Source organism: Grammomys surdaster, unplaced genomic scaffold, assembly GCF_004785775.1.
Source record: "Grammomys surdaster isolate TR1022 unplaced genomic scaffold, NIH_TR_1.0 314, whole genome shotgun sequence".
Taxonomy (NCBI): Eukaryota; Metazoa; Chordata; class Mammalia; order Rodentia; family Muridae; genus Grammomys; species Grammomys surdaster.
The window spans coordinates 346,087-368,449 of NW_021604733.1; the positions used below are offsets into that span (position 1 = coordinate 346,087).

Consider the following 22,363-nt stretch of genomic DNA (forward strand, 5'->3'; position numbering starts at 1 on the left):
CTTTCTTTCTTTCTTTCTTTCTTTCTTTCTTTCTTTCTATTTCTTTTGAGAATTCTTTGTGTGGCCCACCCTGGCTTGAACTCCTGGGTTCAAGCCATCCTCCTTCCCCACTCTCCCAAGTAACTGAAATGACAGGTACAAAATACCACCCTTTCCTGGGGTGGGAAAATTCCCACGACAGGGTCCATACATGCCAGCTCTTTCCTGTGTGCTTGTCCTTAAGCACATGGAGAGAACCTGCCATCACCCTTTGAACTTGTGTGGAGTCTGGCTCCCTGCTCTTGGGAATCCAGGGCAGACACCCTTCCCTCCCACCCTCAAGTGCTCATAAATATGCAGGGACAGTTAGGTAAGCAATAATAACAATGATGAGAGACAATATCAGGTTCTCAGAGAAGACACCATGGCTACAATTGGACAGGGACCCTGAAGAAACTGACAAGCAAAGTCTGTATGTGGCTCTGAGAGGGTCAAAGGTCAGAATGACCACGGTGGACACTTGGGAGGTAAAGCTGCTGGAGCAGGGAGGTGGGCAGGAGCTAGGCAGGGACAGACCAGGTGTGAGGTCACATCTGTGCCTTCATGCCTGGAGCTGACATGGAGAAGTAGGACAGGACTAAACACAGCGAGAGAGTCCATGTTGGGAGTGGAAGGAAGCCAGTGGGAGTGTGGGAGAAGAGAAAGCTGAGAGAGGCAAGAGAAGCTCTGGGAGTAGAAAGAAGGGGACCCACTCAGCAGGATGTAGGGCCAATGACACACAGGCCATTAAGTAAAGTGATACCCACATTCCAAGGCTGGGTGGCTAGGTGGAGGGAGGGACACTAATTTACCTGGGAACCACGGAACAGTGGAAGGGACAGGGCAGAGAGGCTGGATTCAGTTTGGGGCAAGCCCAGCTTTGAAGATGGAAACCAAAGGAGATTCAAGTGGGAAGTGGCCCTGGTACTCAACAGGCAGGAATGCCTTAAACTAACAGAGATGCTCCAGAGCTGACCGGAGGAGCTGTGGGCTGAGGCTTACCTTGGGCCCAGATACATGAGTCATCTCATTTGACTTACTCTTCAGCCCTACTGAGGAATGCCATTGTTTCCATGGGGAAATTCCAGCCCCCAGTAAGTTCTATAAGCTCCATTACAGCAGGAAGAAAGGAAACAGCGCACCCAACACCCTGCGCATCACGAAGGAAGGTCCTTGGCTGCTTGCCCCATCATGTCCAACTCCCCACCCTCACTGTCCCCTCCAGCATCAGGGTACAGCTAAGCTGCAGGAGGAAGGAGGTGCTCTCCTCACTGGTCCCTGGGAAAGATCCACACTCTTGATTTATTTTCCAGAGTGGTTGGACTTGGCAAAGGCTGTGGAGAGAATCTCTGTGTGTGGCCACACTGTAACCACACAGTAACCATACTAGTATTAGAATTTACGGAAAATCTCTAAGATGCTGGGGAGCAGACCACCTGATGGAATTCACGTTCTTGACAAGGGGATATCAGAGAGCTCTGCCCTCACTCACGGTCTCCCGAAACCCAGCTAAGGAAGACTAAGAGGATACAGACAGAGGCTGCCCATAACCAGGCAGAGTCCTCATTAGAACCTGAACCACCTGGCCAGGTGTGGTGGTGCATGCCATAATCTCAACTCTCAGAAGGTTAAGGCAGGTTTGCTTTGAATTTGAGCCTAGCCTGAACTGCATGGTGAATTCTAGGCCAGCCTGGACCATAGAGTGCGAATGTGCTGTGGAAGCCTCCCAGTGTATAGAATCTGGGATGGTGCTTCAACTGGAATAACAGATATTAATCTAGGTTTAAGCATTAGGACAAGTTTTGTCCTTACCATGACCCAAAAAACTAAACAAGGTCACAAGAAGCCTCTCTAGAGATAGCAATGCTAATTGTGGGAGCATACTGGGCAAGAGAAAGACCTCCCACTGGTGATCTTAAGCCTTTTCTGAAGGTGATGAACTAACTAGCAGCCAGAACAGATGTCACAGTGATGTGTTTTCAGGGACACTCCCTCCCCACCCTCACTGTCATCTCCAGCCATGTCACCCTTCCACCCAGGCTATGTAGTGCCCAACCCCCACCCCCTCTGCCAGTGGCTCTGATGAGTCAATGCTAAGGTTGGGTCAGTTGCCCTAACTGACCCCTTCCCTCGGTGTCTCCAGAACCTATCACAGGACCCCACAGAACCAATCACTCCACAGAATGCTCAAGACACTGACAGCCATGCTCATCACAGCCAAGACAGCCATGGGAATTTACACTCTACAGGCTGCTTAGCAGAGACAATTCAGAGCAAGCTCTGTTCTTTATGCTTTGCCACCAAGTCCAAAGCCTCTGTGGTTTTCACATCCTATTGCAGGGGACAGGGCACTGTGGGTCTCTTTCCTACTACCTGTGAACTTCCAGAGGTACTCTGGAGAATGACAATGATCTCCTGCAGGAGCTCAGTGGGCCTCTGGGTTGGTGGCCATGCACTCTTCACCCTTGATCGTCTCCCATATCTCCCACTTCACTGCTATCTCTGGACACTAACCTTTGCTCCAGATCACAACCTGAAAGTCCTTCATTTTCTATACCTTGGGCCAGAATATTGTTCCAGAGTGGCCTCTGCCACCCCAGCCTTCCTGCCCTTTCAAAACATACTCCCCACAGGCGGCAGCCTCTTGAGCAACTATGACTTCATCTGAAAAACTGAGCCAAGGTCTTGCCAGTGTACAGGATTCTGACTACACAGGCGGCAGGCCAACTCCTGGCCAGCTCGACAGGTCTTCCACAGCCCAAGCCAGACACGTGCATGTCTGCCCTGCTTCTTCTGGATTCACATGGGTCTAGGTCTTACCGTGCTCCACTCTCATCTGGTGGTAAAGACAAAAAAAGTAAAGGCTAAGATTCTGTTAATGTGACTGTTATTAAGTCCATTTGCAAGTGAGAAAAGTAAGTCCCAGAGAGTTGACTAGCCAAGGTCAAGATAGACAGCAAGACATGACCAGATCTGACCACTTCAGGTCTTCATGATATCAGTCCCCTAAATTCCCCAAAGGACATGGGATTAAAATCCCATTTGCAGAACAACAAAAACTCTAGGAAATTCTTTCCCTAATCTGAGGGTGTCCTGCAGAAGAAAAGGCTTCTGGGAGAGTTGGGTTGAGGGAAGTTTAAAAGGTGTCTTGACCCCAGCTGGACTTTTTGGGAGGCACTGATGCCCAGATGTATGGTTAAGGTTGGGCTGCTACTGTGGGCACTGTCTCATGGTGCTGGTAGGCCTTTGGCAGGGTTGGTTTGCAGAGTCTGCTCAGAAATAGCTTTGGAAGTGACTGGGACTAACACACAGAAGCCTTGCAGGAGGTCTGGAGATAATGATACAAGCTAACCAAGCAACAAAGACCAAGTTGCCTCGTCTCTTAGTGAGCAGTCTCTTAGAAACAGTGCACCCCCGGCAGGGTAGATCCCACACAGAACAGTAAAGTGGCATCAACTCTGAGGTGAAGGCTAAGTGTATGGGTTTGTTTGCTTTCCGTGGTTAGTTTGGTTTAGTGCCCGGTTAGGGTGGAACTCAGGGTCCGTCACTTTGCTAGGCAAACACAGATGATATCCCTATTCCCAGCTCTGGACCGTGCGAGCATTTTGATCAACATTTGAGTGTATGCTTAAATCCTGATTCTTTCTTCTTACTTAGAAGACATTTTGAAATTTTAATGGAGAAAAGAACCTCTTCAGACTCTCAGTCTGAGGCCTTTCATGTCACCTGCTAGGAAACAAGATCAGTTGGTGAATTTCATAGCCTTTGTTCTTAGGATTTTTATTCACTCTGAAATGACTTGCTTGGCCTGCAGATGTAGCTCAATGTAGCCTGGCACATACAAAGACCAGGGTTTCATCTCCAACACCCCGTGAACCATATGCCAGGCATAGTGGGGTACATCTGTCAATCCCAGCACTTTGGGAGTGGAAACACACTGATCACCGAACTACCTAGTAAGCTTGAGACCAGCCTTGGCCATGAGACATTGTATTAAAAAGTAAAATGAAATAATATTATTTGCTCTTTCATTCTTCCAAGTTACAGCAGATGAGAAAAAATACAAAGCCTATTCTAGAAGACTCATGTGTACAAACCATCCAGACCACATGAGCAAGGCTTGGCATCTAAGCTGACATCCTTAGAGAGCAGGTGGGACACCAGAGACAGACTTTAAGAGCAGGAAGATAACAAGCAAAAGGATGCTGAGGTTCACCCAAACCCCACCAAGTTAATGCAGCCCAGTTTCCAGGTAGCACGCAGGTTGCTCAGGGGAGGCAGAGGGGACAGGAATGAAACAACTTCGAGCTGCATCATCTGGGTATGGTGACCAAGCTCTAAAGTTGTTGCTTGAGAAACTGCTGAGGCCTGATCACTGTACCCCCACAACCAGCCTGAGGCCTCGAACTCCCAGGAACACACAGTAGCACACTGAGCACGAGCACAGCAAAAAGACACAACCTACTCTTTAAACATTTCATCTTTTCCTTCAGACCTGAAACATAATACAAGATGGGGTTATTAACCACAAAGACATGTGAACCCAGGTTCAGAATGGGGAGAGTGAGTATTTCCATTTGCCGATTGAAGCCAGTGAATGTAGAAGCCTTTTAATGTCAACAGGGGCATCTGTGCATGTGTGTTCATATATGTGCTACTTATCCCAAAGGATAGAATTGTAAATATGTATGCTCTCATTTTCATGTACGGAGTTAAGGTTCATTTTCTCTACAGATACGTAAATATTTAATTCTAGAGTTTTCAGAGTGTCCAGGTTTTGGGGGTGTGTGTGTGTGTGTGTGTGTGTGTGTGTGTGTGTGTGTGTATTACTTTTATATACATTCTGAGACAGAGTCTTATATAGCTTGGTCTAGCTTTGAACTCACTGAGTATCTCAGTATGATCTTGACAGCCTCATCTTCTTGCCTACACTTCCCCAGTTGTAGGATTACATGTGTACACCACCACAACTGAACTCCAAAGTCTCCAAGCTATTGCTACACATTGAAAATATAGCCCGGGGGCTGGAGAGATGGCTCAGCAGTTAAGAGCACTGACTGCTCTTCCAGAGGTCCTAAGTTCAATTCCCAGCAACCACATGGTGGCTCACAACCATCTGTAATGGGATCCAATGGCCTCTTCTGGTATGTCTAAAGAAAACAACAGTGTATGCATATAAATAAAATAAATAAATCTCTTAAAAAGAAGAAGAAAATACAGCCCAAATGGCATGTGCACATTTAACAGCCAAAGCAACATTGGATGGTATTGGAATATGTGCCCATCAGCAAAATTTTGGGATGGGAACCCTCAGGAGAAAGGGTTTAGATGCAGCCCTGCTCTCTCTGGCTGGAGGCACTGCTCGGCATATGTAGCCGCTTCTCACACCTTGTTGGGTAAAACAGTGATCAGTGGGTGGAAGTGTGTGAGAGTTTCAATAAATGGGACAGTAAGGGTTAACAGAGCTTAACTATATTCAGAGCTTCCACTGTGGCCATGGTGAGGGAAATGGCTCCTGAGAAAAAACTGTCATAGACCTACCTCCATTAGCCAGGAGGTTCTCGTGTACTTTTCCCTTGGAGTCTTCCATGACCTCCACCACACTCTGCGCCATTCTCTTTATGAGGCTTTGGGGAGAGAAGAAAGAACCAGTGAGGTGAGGAGCTGCTGACAGGACGACTCCGCCCATCCTGCTGGCAGAGAAAGAAGCCCTCACAGCCGCTGGGGGCAGCAATTTAGCAATCTGTAAGGAGAGACTTAAAACCTTAAGAACCTTTGAACCAGTCGTTCCACTTCTGGGAAAACATCTTGAGGAAACAGGAAAAAAAAAATACAGAAAAGCTTTCTGAATAAAAATATGTTCTTTGCGGCACAGTTGCTGACAATAAGAAATTGGAAGCAACCCGGAGGTTCAACAATAGAGAATTGTTTGAGGATGGTCTATCCAGCAGAGGGATTATTAGGCAGACATTGAAAATAAGATTTACAAAGAATTTTAAGTACTGTGGAACAAGGCATGTATTATAATGTTAGATGGAAAAACACAAGAGAAACTTAGACAGTAAGATGCTCACTGGCTGTGCTATGGGCAAATATTTCTACTTGATACTTTTTTTTATTATAATCTGGTCATCATTTTATAAAAATGCCAAACCTTGGGCCTCCAGTAAGCATACTAAAAAAACTCAAGCCATATACCAGATCACAGACGGGGATGCAATACATTCTCTTTCATTCTCTCTCTCTCTTTCACACTCTGTCTCACTCTCTCCCTTGCTCTCTTTCTCTCTCACCATACTCCAATTGATACAAGGTTTCCTGTACTCCAAGGTTTCCCCAAGGTTACTAGGTAGTTAAAATGACCTTAAACTTCTGATCCTCCTGTCCTCACCTCCCCAGTGCTGGGAATGCAGTTATATACCCTTATTCCTAGTTTTTGTGTTGCTGGGGCTTGAACCCAGAACCCTGTATTCTACCAACTAAGTTATGTCCCCAGCTCCAAGTCTTCCATCATTGGCAGGCACAAGTCCCACTGACCCTTCATAGTGTGAAACCTTGGGCCTGCCATAGAAACTGAGACAAAGGAACACCTTTAAAGGCCCTGCTGTTGAGAGCAAGAAAGGGAAAGATGGTAGGCATGTTTCCTTGACCAAAGTAATAGAGCTGATACCGGATAGAAACTGGAAGACACAAGTATAACGTGGTTGACAATGAACAACCACAGCACCTGCCTAACATGTGTGATGCCCTGGGTTTAATCCTCAGCACTACTTAAAAATATATAAACAAGCAAGCAAACAAGTAAACAGGGCTAGAAATACAGCTCAAATACTTGCCCAGCAGATACAGAGCCCTGGTTCAATCTCCAGCACCATAAAGCATATGCAATGCAAGAACTCTGGGTGGGAGTGGAGGCAGGAGGATCGAAAGTTCAAAGTCATCCCTGGCTACTTAGTAAAGTTGAGGCCACCCTGAGATACATAAGACCCCATGTCAAAAATAAGTAAGCTTAGGCACGATGGTGTACTCCTTTAATCCCAGAATTTAGGAGTCAGAGGAAGGGGAATTTTCAGTTTGAGGTCTAGTTTGCACACTGAGTTCCAGGCCAGTCAGGGTTACGTAGTGAGACCTTCTCTTTAAAAAAAAAAAAGGCATATATATGTGTGTGTGTGTGTGTGTGTGTGTGTGTGTGTGTGTGTGATGTGATATATATATATATCTCAACTATTGTCTTCCAAGCACAGGAAACACATCGGTTATGCATTTTTCCACAGTCTACTTCCCACGTAGGTCACGTGTGCTCAATGCTTCTCTTGATATCGACTCTCATCTGTAGATGTAACAGGTGTCAATTTTCCAGTTTTCCTGTGATCATTGGTTTAGCCTCACAAGGCTTCTGAGAAGTTGAGTATTATCCTACCTCTTACATGAGGAAACTGAAACAATCTGCTCCCCATCAAGTGTCTGCAAGTAGGCTTCAAAGACAAGCCTCTTGGTCACTATGTCATGCTGCACTGTAGACACTGTGGCCTGCCCTGCATGTAAATGCCCACCAGTGTGCCTGCATCTCTTTAATTAGAGGTTAACAGTCTCACTTCGGACAGCACTGGCCACAAACCTAGCTAAGCTGTTTTCTGGGCCTTAGGCTGGGGTGGTACCAACAGTGTCAAAGGTTCTTTGTGGAGAAAAGGATGCAGTGAGAGACCTAGAGATGTATGTGCTCTGGGTGCCTGGCTGACTGGGTTCCCCGCCCTCTGGCTCCCAAGTGGGTTTGGCAGATCAAAGGGAGACCTGATGTCTAGTCTGATTCCCTCTGGCAGAGCTCTCAGCTCTTGCAGCCTCAGGGTTGTCTCCGCCCAGGCCCCTTCATTGTCCCATAAGACTCTGCTACAGTCCTACACAACCCTGGGCCTCTGTCACAAGAAGACCTCCTCCAGTTACCCTAAAATGAGCGTACCTCCTGTCCTCTGCTGGGACTCCGATTCAGTAAGAGACTTTACAGACTAACTAATCAGCTACTGTGCACCTAGCACTATGTAGGAGCTGAGACTAAGCAAAGCCCCTGCTGTCATAGAACTTCAGTTTCAGTGCTACTGAAAGTTCCTTTTCTTTCTTTCAAATCACTATAGTAACATGTGCAAGGCGATCCTATTACTATAGGCACTGCAACCTATCCAGTAATTACCTATCTACATGAAGGTGGTTAAGACTCTGACCGCTACCATACCCTCTGGCTCAGCAGTTGCTCAGCAATGTCTGTCGGGTGAATAAACAAAACCAGCACATCACAGCACCTCACCTGCCCGTCCGTGATTTTCTACTGTTCTCCATCTGAGCCCCTTCGAAGAGTCCCACTGCAGCTAATGTGGTCTCTCGGCACGTACATGGGTTCTGGAACATCTCAGAATAGCATGCTCCAATGAAGCTCAATGGCTAGAAAAGTCTCTTGTTCCACAGAACAAAAGCAACTTGCTGTGATCAGAAACTGCGGTCACCAGAGAATTACCATGTCACCTAACTAGAACATCCCTTTTCCCAGCAAAAGGAATGTATGTAAGGGTCTCGTGCCATTTTCAAATTCCCTTTCCTCCCTTTACACTATGTGTGTAAATATCCCTGTCATGTCAGAAGCGAGCTGCTTCCTCATCTACAGTGTAGAATCCCACCACCCTGCCCTGCCACAAGGCATTCCATAACACTAGGTTGCTTCTCATTTGAATTGATGTTGCAATGATCCATATATTTTTACCCTCTTGTACAGGTGTGTGTGTGTGTGTGTGTGTGTGTGAGAGAGAGACAGAGACAGAGACAGAGACAGAGACAGAGAGATGGGGTTCTAGAAGACAGAAACTACTGGGATTTAAAAAAAGAATGGTCATTATTTATTTTTTATTTTTATTTTTTATTCTCAATTACATATTTTATTTAGTATCTGCTGGATACTAGGTCAAATTTTAGGCACACAGGATACAACAGTGAATAATAATAATAAATCTTTTATCAAACCTTACTTTCTAAAGGGTGACAATGACATAACGACACAAGTGAATGGGGTGACCTCAGAAAAATTATGCAAAGTAGGCCATGGAGACAGAATATAAGGGAGTGAAGGATACTGTTGCTTGCTAAAGGGTGAATACAAAGTCCAAGAACAGTCATTTATAATGGCAAGTAAAGCCAAAATCACCTCTAAAAACAGCAAGCAAGTGCCCATTCCCCCTAGCAACGCAGAAGCCTGCCTGTGTCCCTAAACCCTCGCCAACAGCAGCCTTATGAATCCTTTTAGTCTCTGCCCATCTGATAGCTGGAAATCTACACCTCATTGTCATCCCGATTTGCATATTTGTGATCAACAGGGAGGCTGCATATCCCTCCCTCCTCAGACCTGCTGAATACAGAAGGCTGCTTTCTTCTGTGAATTACAAGTTCAAATCCATCCCAATCTCTCTTGTTTTGTTTTCCTCTCTTGCTTCTTTCACTGATTTGTATGAGCCTCCATGTTTTGGAGACCTGATTCTGGTGACAAAGCTTTGGGATCATTCTCTACACTATCCAACCAAAATGAATATTAAAGGTGGGAGGCATGGCTCAGTGCCCAAAGACATCTGCCACCAAGCATAAAGACTCAATTCCTGTGAGACCCACATGATAGAGGGAGAGAAACAACTCCGTTGAGTTCTCCTCTGGCCTCCACACATGTACACACACACACACACACACACTATAAAATATAATTAATTTTTTAAAAAATGTAACGAGTGCTAGCCCACATGGGAAGATATACAGATCATATTTTTAGCCAACACCAACTGCAAAAATTTGTAATGATCTCACTTGGTCACATGAATATACATATTTGTCAAAACTCACCAATCTGTTTACTGAAGATGTACACAGTACACATTTCACTGTATATAACCCTTCTCTCTTTTATGTGTATACATGTGTGTGCCTGTGTGCACACATGCATCCACATGTGTGTGCATGTCTGTGAGCAGCCACATGTGAACCTCTGGCCATATGTGTAAAGGATAGAGGTCAATCTTGGGTATCTTCCTCATTCTCTCTACATCTTGTTTTTTAAGACAATATTTCTCATTGAACTTGGAGCTCAACTAGTCAGCAAGACTGGTTGACCAGTAAGCCCAAGGTCCTCAAGTTTCTGTGCCACCCCTCGAAGTGCAGGCTTAAACCACTTAATGGCCTGTGTAAGTAAAAGGAAAACCAAAATAGTGGACAGCACTGGGGGAGGTGGGCCTGTAGTCTCCACATGCACAGACACATAGACAGAGGAACCTGGCCACACACATGCACCCACAAACACACACACACACACACACACACACACACATACATACACACACATACAAAGCTATAAACATTTTTTTTAAAAAGATACAAATCGGTTGAAAGGTTGACTGTTTTCAAAACACAAAATAGATTTTAAAACAATGTGTCTATAATTTTATTTTCAATGTTTATTTTATCTTTACTCAAGTGTCTGTGTGGGTATATATGCCTGTAAATATAGGTGCCCACAGAATCTAGAAGGTTGGGGGGGGTTAGACCTCCTAAAGTTGAAATTATAGGGAGTTGCAGTTATGAGCTACCTATGTGGGTACTAGAAATTTAATTCAAGTCCTTTGAAAGAGCAGTAAGTACTCTTAACCACTGAGCCATCTCCACAGACCTTGGTTTATTTGTTGTTTTGTTTTTTGAGACCGGGTTTCTCTGTGTAACCCTGTCTGTCCTGGAACTCTCTCTGTAGAGTGGGCTGGCCTCAAACTCAGAGATCTTTCTGCCCAGGAGTACAGATAAACAGCAAGTGAGAGAAATCTCAGATCCCTAGCTTCAGTAACCACAAGCCAGAAAATTCCTGCTGCACAGGGACCCTGGGGCCCTCCCAGGCCCTATCAGTAGGTAGGAGGGCAGAGGCTGCAGGCACTGGATGAATCTGGAAGGGAAGGAGGCTCACTCCTCAGTTACCTGAGTCACAGTTCCCAGGACCCAAGCACAGAGCAGATTCTTCCTAAGTGGCCTTAAGACACAGTGGCCCCTTGCTGGGTGGTGGTGGCGCACGCCTTTAATCCCAGCATTTGGGAGGCAGAGGCAGGTGGATTTCTGAGTTCGAGGCCAGCCTGGTCTACAGAGTGAGTTCCAGGACAACCAGGGCTATACAGAGAAACCCTGTCTCGAAAAACCAAAAAAAAAAAAAAAAAAAAAAAAGATACAGTAGCCCCGAGGGATCCCTCTGCGCATATATTTTACAGCAGAGTCCCAGTGTCTGAGCAGCTCTGCCAGACAAGCCGTCATCTGGAACCCCGCCTATCCCAGAAGCTGCAGCCCAGTCCTCCAGCCTTCTGGTAGGAAGTGTTAGCCTGCTCCATCTCTCAGGTTGGCAGATGTAAGGTTCCAAGCTCCTGAGGGCAAATCTGAATTGCAAAAGTCAGGCCTTGGGGCTACAGTGCTTGCCTCAGAAGTCCCCAGAACCCATGCTAAACATAAAATAGTGTGACAGTGCAGGTTTATAATCAGTGCTGGGGAGGCAGAGGCAGACAGGTTCCTCAGACTTCCTGGCCAACCAGCCTAACCTACTTGGTGAGACAGACCCAGGTCCCAATGAGAGGCACTGTCTCAAAAGAAAAAATGTGTGTGTCCCCTGAGGAAGGGACACCATCTGAGCTTGTGCTTTGACCTTCACACACACACACACACACACACACACACACACACACACACACACACACAGAGAAAGAGAGAGAGAGAGAGAGAGAGAGAGAGCACCACAGAGAGGCAGAGAGAGAGAGACAACGACAGCGACAGAGAGATCAATCCTCTCTTCTCTAACTCCTTTTGGAGAATTTTAGCAAAGCAGGATAGAGTTGGTCTGAAATTGCCCAGATGCCTAGAGAAGAGAAAACAGGTTACAGGACCCAAACCTTCTCAGGGCTTGAAGCACAAAGAACAAGCTCCACCTTGGGAGCCTTCTTTGGTCCACCAAAGGGACACTGCAGAGGATCATCTGAATCCTTGCCGAACAAGACAAAGCCTAAGAGCTGAGAAAACGGAGACAGAGCCAGGAAAACTGGCCCCAAGTCACACACCCTGTCCGAAGCTCCATGACCTGTCCAGAGACAGGTCTCCCTCTGATACAGGTGCTGAAGTGTCTCCAGGGCAACCAAAAGCTCAAAAGTTACCCTGTGTCCCACTGTTCCCAATGTGTCCAGGTGGGAAATACCATACAGAAGTGCCTGGCCCAAGAAGTAAGCCTAGAAGCTTCCACAGAGGGTGGGATGTTTGACTCACCCCAGCCTTTGTCACTCTGCTTCCAGTACTGCCAAAGGACAATGACATTAGGCTATAGCAAAGAGTTTCTTAATGTAAAAACAAAGGTCAAATGAAGCTTCTAGAGGTGTCGAGAGGTTCTCCACTCCAGGAAGACACGCCTTGCTTTAATTCCAACCAATTTCCAGACACTGGAACTGCTAAAAACACTGGAAGTTTAAGGAAGCTGGCTTTGGAGGGGCATGCCTGTGATCCTGGCTACTCAAGAGGCTCGGAATAAAAAGATGGAAAACTGCCTGGACAGGAGAGTGAGTTAAAGGGCAGGAAGCCTGGACAACTTTCTGAGATCTTGTTTGAGGCAGAAAAAAAAAAAAAAGGAAAAAGTCTGTGGACAGATCTCAGTGTTTGCCTAGTAAACAAGCACGAAGCTGTAAGTTCAATTCCAGTCCACAAAACAAAAGATAGTCTTCTCAGAGACATCCCCCCATCCCGAACACTGTAGAGCCACTCAACAAAATTTCCTTCGCCACACAAAAGAGATTATTATTATTATTATTATTATTATTGGCATTGTAGAACTTGGATACTATGGTCCAGCAGAGGAGGCTCTCAGGAGGTGGAGGGAGGAAGCTCAGGAGTTTAAGGTCATCCCTGGCTGTATAACAAGTTCGATGCCAACCTGGGCTACATGAAACTTTGTCTCAAAAACTAAAGACAACAGGAAGCCCAAGCACCCTAAGCCATTGTTTGCTTGCCCCCAGAGGAGACACAGGTAAGGAAGGCTACTAGATCTGAACTCAGCTCTCAGAGGACTGTCAAGAAATGCTCTGAGGTCTCGGGGCCTTTTAAGATGAGTTTAGCACCCCCTAAGCATCGAGAAAGAACAGGGTCATTACATAGACATTTATATTTTGAACCCCAACCAGCACAACCACTGTGCCCTGACACAGGGTCCTGTTCCCCTAGAGCTGGGTTCCAGGACACATTAAGGTGAAGGACACCCTGGGGAGGTGCCCAGGGGCTGCATGAACAAACACAGGGATCAGGTAAAGCAAGAGAGCGGAACTACAGGTGGCTAATAGGCACTTGAAAGTGTTTAGTCTGGCTGGGAATCCAAGAAATACTCACGAAAACAATCACACAGCCTCCTCCTTCTGCCAGGTAAATGTGTCTCTCAAGGGCACTTAGCTGATGGGGTGAGGAAAGGGCCTCTTGCCACACTACAGAACAGTTTAGCAATGTGTACAAACAGCTTAAATATTCTGTGTGTGTGCATGCATGTGAGAATCAAACCTAAGGAGAACCCATAATTGTAATCCGAGGGTATAATTTTAGGGTAATTGAAAACATGCAGTTACATTAATGATGAAAGCAATGCCTAAAAGAACAAAGATGGTTAATATATTCAATGTGTTAATTATAATAGAATGATTATTACCATGTATTCTCATGTATTCTATCACCATGAGAGAAAGAAAGGAAGGAAGGAAAAAAGGAAGGATGGAAGGAAGGACATGCTTAGTGGTACAAACCTATATAATCCTAGTACTCACCAGGGCTGAGAGAGTAAGACAAGGAGAGTTCAAAGCTAGTCTGGGCTACATTATAAGTGAGGCTCTGTCTTATAAAGCAAAAATGGAGGTTGGAAGATGGCTCCGCAGTTAAAAAGTTTACTTTTCTCACAGAAGACTCAAGTGTGTTTCCCAGAACCCCTGTCAAGCAGCTTACAATTGCCTGTAACTCCAGCTCCCAGGAATCTCATGTTCTCTTCTGATATTCACAGGCATTATGCACACATGTATACACACACACACACACACACACAGAGGTAAAATCTTTAAAAAAGAATCAGCAGCGGGTCAGGTCATGAAGAAAATTTCAGAATCTCAAAGGTAGATGATATGGCTCCTGATTCATTCTTTAACAACACAGCAACAGAATTTAAAATGAAAAAAGGCAGAAAGAACAATTTTTAAAAATCAACCTTCCAAAAATATAAGGAATAAAAACTGCAGAATACCTAAATTAAAAATAAGACAGCATTGCCAGGCATGCTGGCTCACACTATTAATCCTGGCACTTGGGAGGCAGAGGGAGGCCAGCCTGGTCTACAGAGGGAGTCCCAGGACAGCCAGGGCTACACAGAGAAACCCCATCTTGGAAAAACGAAGGGAGAAAAAAAAACACAGAGCACATTACAATTAAAAGCAGATAATATACAGAGGCAAATTTCATTTGCTTTTGGTATTTCAAAAAAAGACCAAAATAAAAAAAGTCTGGTGTGGCTCAGTGGTTAAACCAGACAAACTAAGTTCCATCCCTGGGGCCTACCAGGGTGGAAAGAAAGAAAATGGCTCCTATAAATTGTCCTTTGACCTATTTGTGCACACACAACAAACAAACAAAAAATGTAACAAAAATTTAAACTAAACAAGCAATTCAGTATGCTTTCTTGGAAAAAAAAATAAAAGCACCCAATAAAACCACCCAAATAAAACAAGAAGGGAACAAGATTATATGCAAACATTTAAAAATTTTAGAAGTCATAGGTCACACAACCAGAGAAGGGAAGTCTAGAGATCTCTTAAGGAATCTATCCATACTGGTTCCAGTGTTCTCATGAGAACTCTCTGGCCTTGCTGTGCAGATGTCCACCCTCAGCTATGGGATCTTTTATCAGTCAACTCTGAGACTGCTTCATGGACTTACTCGGGAAAAGAAAAGCCACCAGTTATTCCAGAAGACAGGTAACGCACCCAAGGGCAAGTGGCAGGCAACAACACATCAGAGGAGCCTATGAGGCAGAGCTGAGTGACCACACGCCTGTGAAATGCAATATATCAACCAGCACCACAGAACGAGCTGAGTCCTGTGAAGGACTCGACTCTTTAGAGGGGAGGGGAGGCCTTTTAAAGGTAAAATCATTAGGTTTCTTAAATTATTTTTTTAATGATTTACAGAGTAAACTAACATGGGCATCATGGAGGAATTAACTTTTCTAAAAACAGAATGCTCTCATAAGCGCAAGCCTTGCAGCTACATGGAAAAACACTCTTGTGCCCAAGTAAATAAATAATAAAAGGATATGGAAACAATACACCTTGAAAACTGTCCCTTCTCTGTTCCCCTGGGCAGAGGCAGCACTGACAGGTTCCTGCTGCACGACTTACAGGCCCCGTGAGCATTTATTTATCTAGTAACACTTGAGTACCATTCAAAGAATTAGGGAAGCCACTCCAAAGGACTGAAGGGTTTATGAGTCCATTCTTTCTGTCCTAAGCTCTAGACCCCTAAGGCAAGACTCCTAAATACAGCCTTGATTGAGACTGTATTTGGAGGTGCTCACAGCACACAATTGTCCTCCTTCCCCTTCATGGAAGTGGCCTGGGAACACACACACACACACAGAAACTGAAAACAATACATGGTGCATATAAACTTTTGTTCTTACCGCACCTAGTGTCTGCTTTTAAAGATAGTTTTATGGCATCTGTGTTTCCCAGTGACAGCCCTCATCCTGCTCACACGTGTGTGTTTCTTAAGCACATGCAACATTACCACCAGGAGAGACTTGCATAATCAAAAGGCAGAGGACAAAATATGAGTGCCTATTAGTGGGAAATAGCATGCAAACAAAAAAGTAACCCGAGAGCCAGAGTCATCCTTCAGCAGAGCTTTAGCACTAGCTGGGCTTCTGTGAGGGAGGGAGGTACTAAGGTGTGCCCTGAGGGACAGCTAACCATCTCATGGTCTAGAGAAAGAGAAACTGCTGACCAGTTACCATTTCTGCAGGCCATCAGGGAACAGCCCACACCTCCTAAGCCAGCTGTACGTGGCAGTACACACTGCTGCCTGCACAAAGACAGAAAACTGAAAGCTCCAGGCAGTCTACAGCAGGGGCTACTCTCAGGTTCTTTGCTTCTGTGCAGATCACCTGTTTTGACTGATTAGGACCTAGCCTTCCAACTACACGAGTTATCTGAAGCTGGTCAGGCCTTGGTGTGGTGCAGAGCAGCCTCTAAAGGAAGTTGACACAAGGGGACTGTGCTCCTTTTTCCTGGGTGACTGACATGCTTTCACAGGTTCAAGACTGGCATTACGTCTGTCCCATTCACTCAGCCATAGTGGCAGAACAGCGGCCACAGTTTTCTCAGTCCTCATGGTTCATGCCATCTTATGGCTTTGCAAACTCCAGTGATGAGGATTGCTTCCACCTATATGAATCCAACCTCCCACATAGAGCAAAAAGACTGATCAAGGATCAGAAAACCCAATTTTCTTGGTTTTGTTTTTTTGTTTTTTGTTTTGGTTTGGTTTTTTGTTTTGGGTTTTTTTGTTTTGTTTTGTTGTTGTTTTTTGTTTGTTTGTTTTTTTGAGACAGGATTTCTCTGTGTAGCCCTGGTTATCCCGGAACTTACTTTGTAGACCGGGTTGGGAACTCAGAGATCCTCCTGACAGCACTGGATTAAAGGTGTGTGCCCCCACTGCCTGGCAGGAAGTCCAATTCTTAAACCATAATCTTTACAGGTTTTGGTGAGAGTATAAATGGGATGGACAGCTCTCCTAGGGTTAGCAGGGGTGTACCTACAATTATATGTGCACAGACCCTGAGCCTGCATCTCTATGTCATCCCTTTAAAGAAGACAGGCATCAGTGCACTGTTGGCAAAGGGCCAAAGGGCCGAAGACTAGAAGAAGTAAGCGTCTAGTAATAAAGAGACAAGTATGTCAGAGTACAGCTGCTCAAGGTAACACATCCAGAAACAAACAGGCAGCCAGCCATGAGCTAACATGAAACTCTTATCAAGGTATATTATTAGGCAAAAGGAAAGAAAAAGCAGAATACACAGTATATGCTATCATTTACATAAAATTATTCTCAGGCTATACAGTTTTATTTGTACAGTCTCTTGAGATGGTCTCAGGCATACCAGGCTGACCTTGCTATGCAAAGGGCATGACCTTGAGTTGTGGACCCTCTTGCTTCTGCCTCCCACACATTAAGATTTTAGGCAAGTGTCATCACATCCAGCATATTTTGATACTGAAATCTTCCTATTTTGGGCTGAGTATAGTGGTACATGCCTTTAATCCCATCACTAGGGAGGGAGGCAGGCAGAAGCAGGCAGAGGCAGACAGATCTCTGTGAGTTCAAGGCCAGCTTGGTCTACAATGAGAGTTCCAGGACAGCCAGGGCTGTTGCACAGAGAAACCTTGTCCCAACAAACAAACACACAAACAAAACAAGAAAAGAAGGCTGGACCAGTGGTTGCACAAGCCTTCAATCCCAGGATTCTACAAAGTGAGTTCCAGGACAGCTAAGGCTACAGAGACAAACCCTATCTTAAACAAAGTAAAACAAACAAACAAACAAATAAACAACAACAAAAAGCCAAAACAAGAAAGAAAAAGAAGAAAGAAAGAAAAAGAAAAATGAAAAACAAATCTTGCTATGTTGACATAGCTGGTTTTGAACTCATGGACTCAAGTAATCTTCTGGCCTCAGACTCCTGAGTGCTGGACTTCAGGCCTGTGTCACTGCACCCAGAAAGACTATATACATATTGACTTGTACTTTCATAGGCTATCTCTGGAAACCTCACCTAGTAAGTTATGATAACAAAGCTTCAAGAGAGAGATAATGAGAAGATGAGGGAACACAGAGGAGGCAAACAGATCCAAAGAAAACTTAATTTCACTCTGTAGTCTTGTTTTGGATTTTTTTCTTATGTGAACATTAAAAAACAAACTGTAGGCAGACATGTTGCCTTGGCTAGCACTTAGCATGCTGAAGAAGTTTAAAGGCAGCCAGGGCTGCTACACAGTTGAAGGTTAACCTAGGCAACTTACAGAGACTAAGAACAAAAGCAGGAAAGAAGAGAGAGGAAAGAAGGGAGGGAGGAAAAGAAGGAGGAAAGAAAGGGAAGGAAGGAGGGAGGGAGGAAAGGAAGGAGAGAGGGAGAGAGGGAAGGAAGTTGTCTCCAAAACTAAAAGCAACAAGGGACCCAGAGACCCAGTACTATTGACACAACATGCCCAAGCGACCCCATGGGTTCTTTCTTCTGGCTTCTGAGACTAGGTTTAGACAAGTCATACTTTGGTTTGGCCAAACCAAGAACACTGTGTCCTCTGACAACAATGTCAAATTCTTACTTGTATGTAGTAAATAAGAAATATTTTACCTTTCAGCAAAGGTATCAAGTTTCCCCAACTCATCGGAGAGACCAACAAGGGAGTCCAAAGTCCCCACCTAGAAAAACCATAAAGGAGTTTAGCTCATATGCTTTCTAAGCTTGTATGCCTTCTGCCTAACGAGTGTTAGGTGTTCTTGTAACAACTGCACAAGAAACTCACTTCACGTTGAGTCAGTTGTTTTTAGCCAACAACCAGACTAAAAAGTGGAAAAACACTTTGGGGAAACATATAGACTGAGAACTACATATTTTTATTATCATCTGCATGTAGTATGGACATGTCAGCATGTGTGTATGCATGTATGTCCAGATACTTATGTGGAGGTCAGAGGTCAACATACTTTCTTTCTGTCTTTTTTTTTTTTTTTTTTTTTTTTTTTGTACAGAGTCTCCTACTGAAATATGGAGCTCACCAGGTCAGCTAGATCAGCTGACCGTGGATCTCTGTCTCTGTCTGCCCCACACTAGGATTAAAGGTGCAAGTCAGTGAACCTGGTACAGATGCTAGGGATCCAAACTTGGTTTCTTGCAGTACATAGAGCACTTCACTACATAAACCTATGGGACAGAATGACAACAGAATAAGCTGACATATCTCTCTCATAAGAAGGACTATCATGTTGGTGGCCTGACCTCAGTCCAGTCTATAGAGGTCTTTTTTGGATTATTCAAGGTCTGTTTCTTAGTATAGAACTGAATGAAGTGTCCAGAGATCCTTTGAAGGGTCTTTTCAGAGAGATGGGAAGGAAAGACCTGCTTCCTCGGAGCAATGTGACACATAGGCCACACCCAGCTTTCTACCTGGGTGCTGAGGCTTGGACTCAGATACTCAACTGACTGCAGCCCAAGCTTCCTCCCCCCCTCCTCCCCAATCCTCTTTCTGAGATAGGGTCTCACAATTTAGCCCTGGAACTCCTTTTGTAGAGGAGGCTGGCCTAGAATTTATATCAACCCTCTAGTCTACCTCTAGAGTGCAGGGTTCGTGGATGTGAGCCACCAGGCCTAGCCTGGCCTAATCTTTTTGAAAAAGATTGTTCCTGGGGATGGAGAGATGGTTCTGTAGTTAAGAACACAGGCTGCTCTTCCAGAGGACCAGTATCCACATGGGAGCTCACAACTGTTTGTAACTCTAGTTCCAAGGTCTCCGATGCTCATAGGCACCAAGCACATACACAGTACACAAACATACACACATACATGCAAACAAAAAATGGATACAAACAAAATAATAAAGTAATTTTTTAAAAAGATGGTTCCTATTTCCTCATCTTTAACATTTATTTCATCTTATCTTCCCTGTCTACAAGAGCCCTCTCAGATCTTGAAACTCCCACTGTATCTGTCCCCCACAACAGAATTGGAAAGACCCCAGACTTCCTGGACTACCTCTAGGTCAAGAAAAGCATCAAAGTTCCTAAAGTGCACATTCAGCAGAGCTGTGGGTCTGTTTGGATTCAGCAGACTCTGAGGACCACTCGGAAGGATCAGAGTGCATGCACAGTGCCCTTCCACGTCCCACCTACACTCTGTCCATGTGGCCTGCCCTATTTATGCTTATCTATGGCTTCGGGTCCAGAAGGGCCACTGTTAACTTGTGGCTGTGGCATAGAGTCTCACTGACACCTCTGTCCATCTTCTAGCTCAGGCTTATCTATTGTCCCTGTTGTACATTTGCCATTAAGTCCTTATCCCTGGCTTCTGAGAAGCCACCTTCTGCTCAGAAACCCCTGCCCTCCTCCAATCTATAACTTCCTCCCTCCTCTTGGGAGGTCTTACCTTGAAGTCTGGGATGGCAAACTTGGTGTTGTGGGACAGGTTAGACTTTGAAGTTACGTTGTTCATCCTCTCCAGAGCTTGTAAATTTTCCTTATCACCAGGGGCCGAAATAAGCCAAAACTCGGACATGTTTGTAAATCTTCTGGTTATCTAGTTACCGACAGGCAGCAAGACTAATGCACACAAAGAAACAGAAACAGGAGCAGAGATGTGTCTGGTGTCTGCTTCACCTCTCCTTACCTCAGAATTAATCCTCTCTGGGCCCTGTCACTCTGTCCATTTGTCACACCTAGCTGCCTTGACCTTCTAGTTCCCTTTCAGCAGCTTTAAGGACACCCATTTGCCACCAAGCAATATGTCTGTACCCCTGCCCCAGGGAAGCTCCATGTCATAGGGAAACCTCTCCCCTACCCTCCCTAGATGGCTCTGATTGGCCCACACTGGTTTCTTGCACTCCCCAGCTCCAGTGTATACCAGCTTGAAGATGGGTAGACAGTAAGCTAAGCATGGAAGACTTCTGGGAGGATATTTTTTCGTCTTGATTTGTTGTATTTTATGGAACCCGGGAAGGGTGGATGAAGATGGGAGACAAGGGATTTTTCACAGTATAACATCAGCTCACGCTGGCCAATCTTAAGACCGGAGTTAACTTTAGAAACAAACTTCAAAGAAGCTTTTCAAAGGGCTACTAGAGTCTTCTGCTGAGGGAGATAGGTCTCAGTAGGATCAAGTAGCTGGCTGGGCCGGTAGAACCAGCAGTTTCAACGTTTCCATAGGGGTTTAGGGACTTCGATTTGTTCTACTCATTTAAATGTGTGCACACCCACACCTTCCCCCTAGTGGGTTCTCTGCACCTGTCACCTCCCTAGTGCATCCCATCCTGGGACATCTACAGAAAACTGGATAACTGAGGATAATGGGTATCCCCACTGAGTCCTTTTCTTCTCTCTTCCCATCTCACCATCTCTTACCTACTTGAGACCCTGCCGGTCCCTGCTAACCTTGCACAAACCAAAAGTTGTTCTTTCTGACCTGAGTGAATATCGCCTGGGGACAAACTGGCCAGTACGCAGGACTCTCCTCCTGGGGAGATGCCACCTGCCAAGCCAGGGAGAGTGTGGTGTGGGCCCCCATTTCCCATGTTCCCATTGAGAAAGTGCACACCCGGACCACGAGGGCCCACAGAAGTACGGGTTCGACCGAGGGAACGCTTGTCGCCCCTCGCTCGTTAAGGCCTCGACAGCTAGTTCCCCACCCCTGACTCTTGTAGCAGCTCGGCTTCGAGTCCTTACCAGGAGCAACGGGAGACTGTCTGAGCTGTAGATGACGCGCGCGGACACGGGGCAGGAGGCTCCGCGGGAGCGCACGGCCGGCTCCCGGGAGGCAGCGGCTTCTAAGGTCGGGTGCGCGCCCCGCCCCGCCTTTTATTCCAGCGGGAGGGGCATCCCTGGGCCCCTCTGATATTTGCATACGGGCTGCCCGCCTCCCTTGGTGTCCGTGTCCGTGTGGCGCTGCTGGGGACCCAAGACTCAAGCTCCAGAAAGACATTATGCAGGGAGGGTACACTAGTCGACGCAGGGGGTTCCAGGTCGCTTCTGCGTGTGGGTTTAGCCCGGAGTTGAGTGTAGCTGGGAGCCTGACCCGATCTCCATCCGCAGAACGGAAAAGCTGCGCGCTAGTAGAGCCACCTCGGTGAGGCAGCGACAAGACAGGGTTCCCAAAAGGAGGGTCCTCTAGCTGTACCCTTTGCCTCCCATTCCTACTCCACCGCGGCCCAGCCCTGTCTCCAGGGAATCACCTGCTCCAGGGTGTTTCCGAAGTCCATGCACGAGAGACCGGGTTGACCCACGGAAAGCAGCGCAACAGGTTCACAGATGTTTTCCAACACACAAACACACACACCTGCAGCAGGGAGGAGAGGCTCCTCTACAGTCTGCGTGGGCGCCAGCTTGCCCCTAGTTGCCCAGGAAACACCCATCTCTCCCCACCCACACAGAGGGGATTTAAAGCTGCTCAAGTCATGCTGAGGGACATAACTGAGGTGGACTGCGTGCCTAGCAGGTGCAAAGCCCTGAGTTCCAGCCCTAGGAC

The 22,363-nt window shown here is 45.9% G+C and overlaps 1 protein-coding gene across 3 annotated transcripts in view; it reads right to left on the minus strand.

The window, feature by feature from the left end:
* Positions 1 to 21,668, minus strand: part of Atp6v1c2 (ATPase H+ transporting V1 subunit C2) — a 38,667-nt gene extending 16,999 nt beyond the window's left edge. Inside the window, exons 1-5 of one of the 3 annotated variants that reach the window (XM_028777753.1) lie at positions 21,565 to 21,668; positions 20,273 to 20,445; positions 18,485 to 18,552; positions 5,560 to 5,645; positions 4,484 to 4,513 (exon numbers count right to left, since the gene is read on the minus strand). In XM_028777753.1, coding sequence (XP_028633586.1) covers positions 4,484 to 4,513; positions 5,560 to 5,645; positions 18,485 to 18,552; positions 20,273 to 20,401 — 313 coding nt within the window. In that variant the 5' untranslated portion in view covers positions 20,402 to 20,445; positions 21,565 to 21,668. Of the gene's footprint in view, positions 1 to 4,483; positions 4,514 to 5,559; positions 5,646 to 18,484; positions 18,553 to 20,272; positions 20,446 to 21,564 lie in introns of those variants that run through there. The other 2 variants (XM_028777754.1, XM_028777755.1) reach the window with 2 other exon arrangements.
* Positions 21,669 to 22,363: the final 695 nt, after the last annotated feature.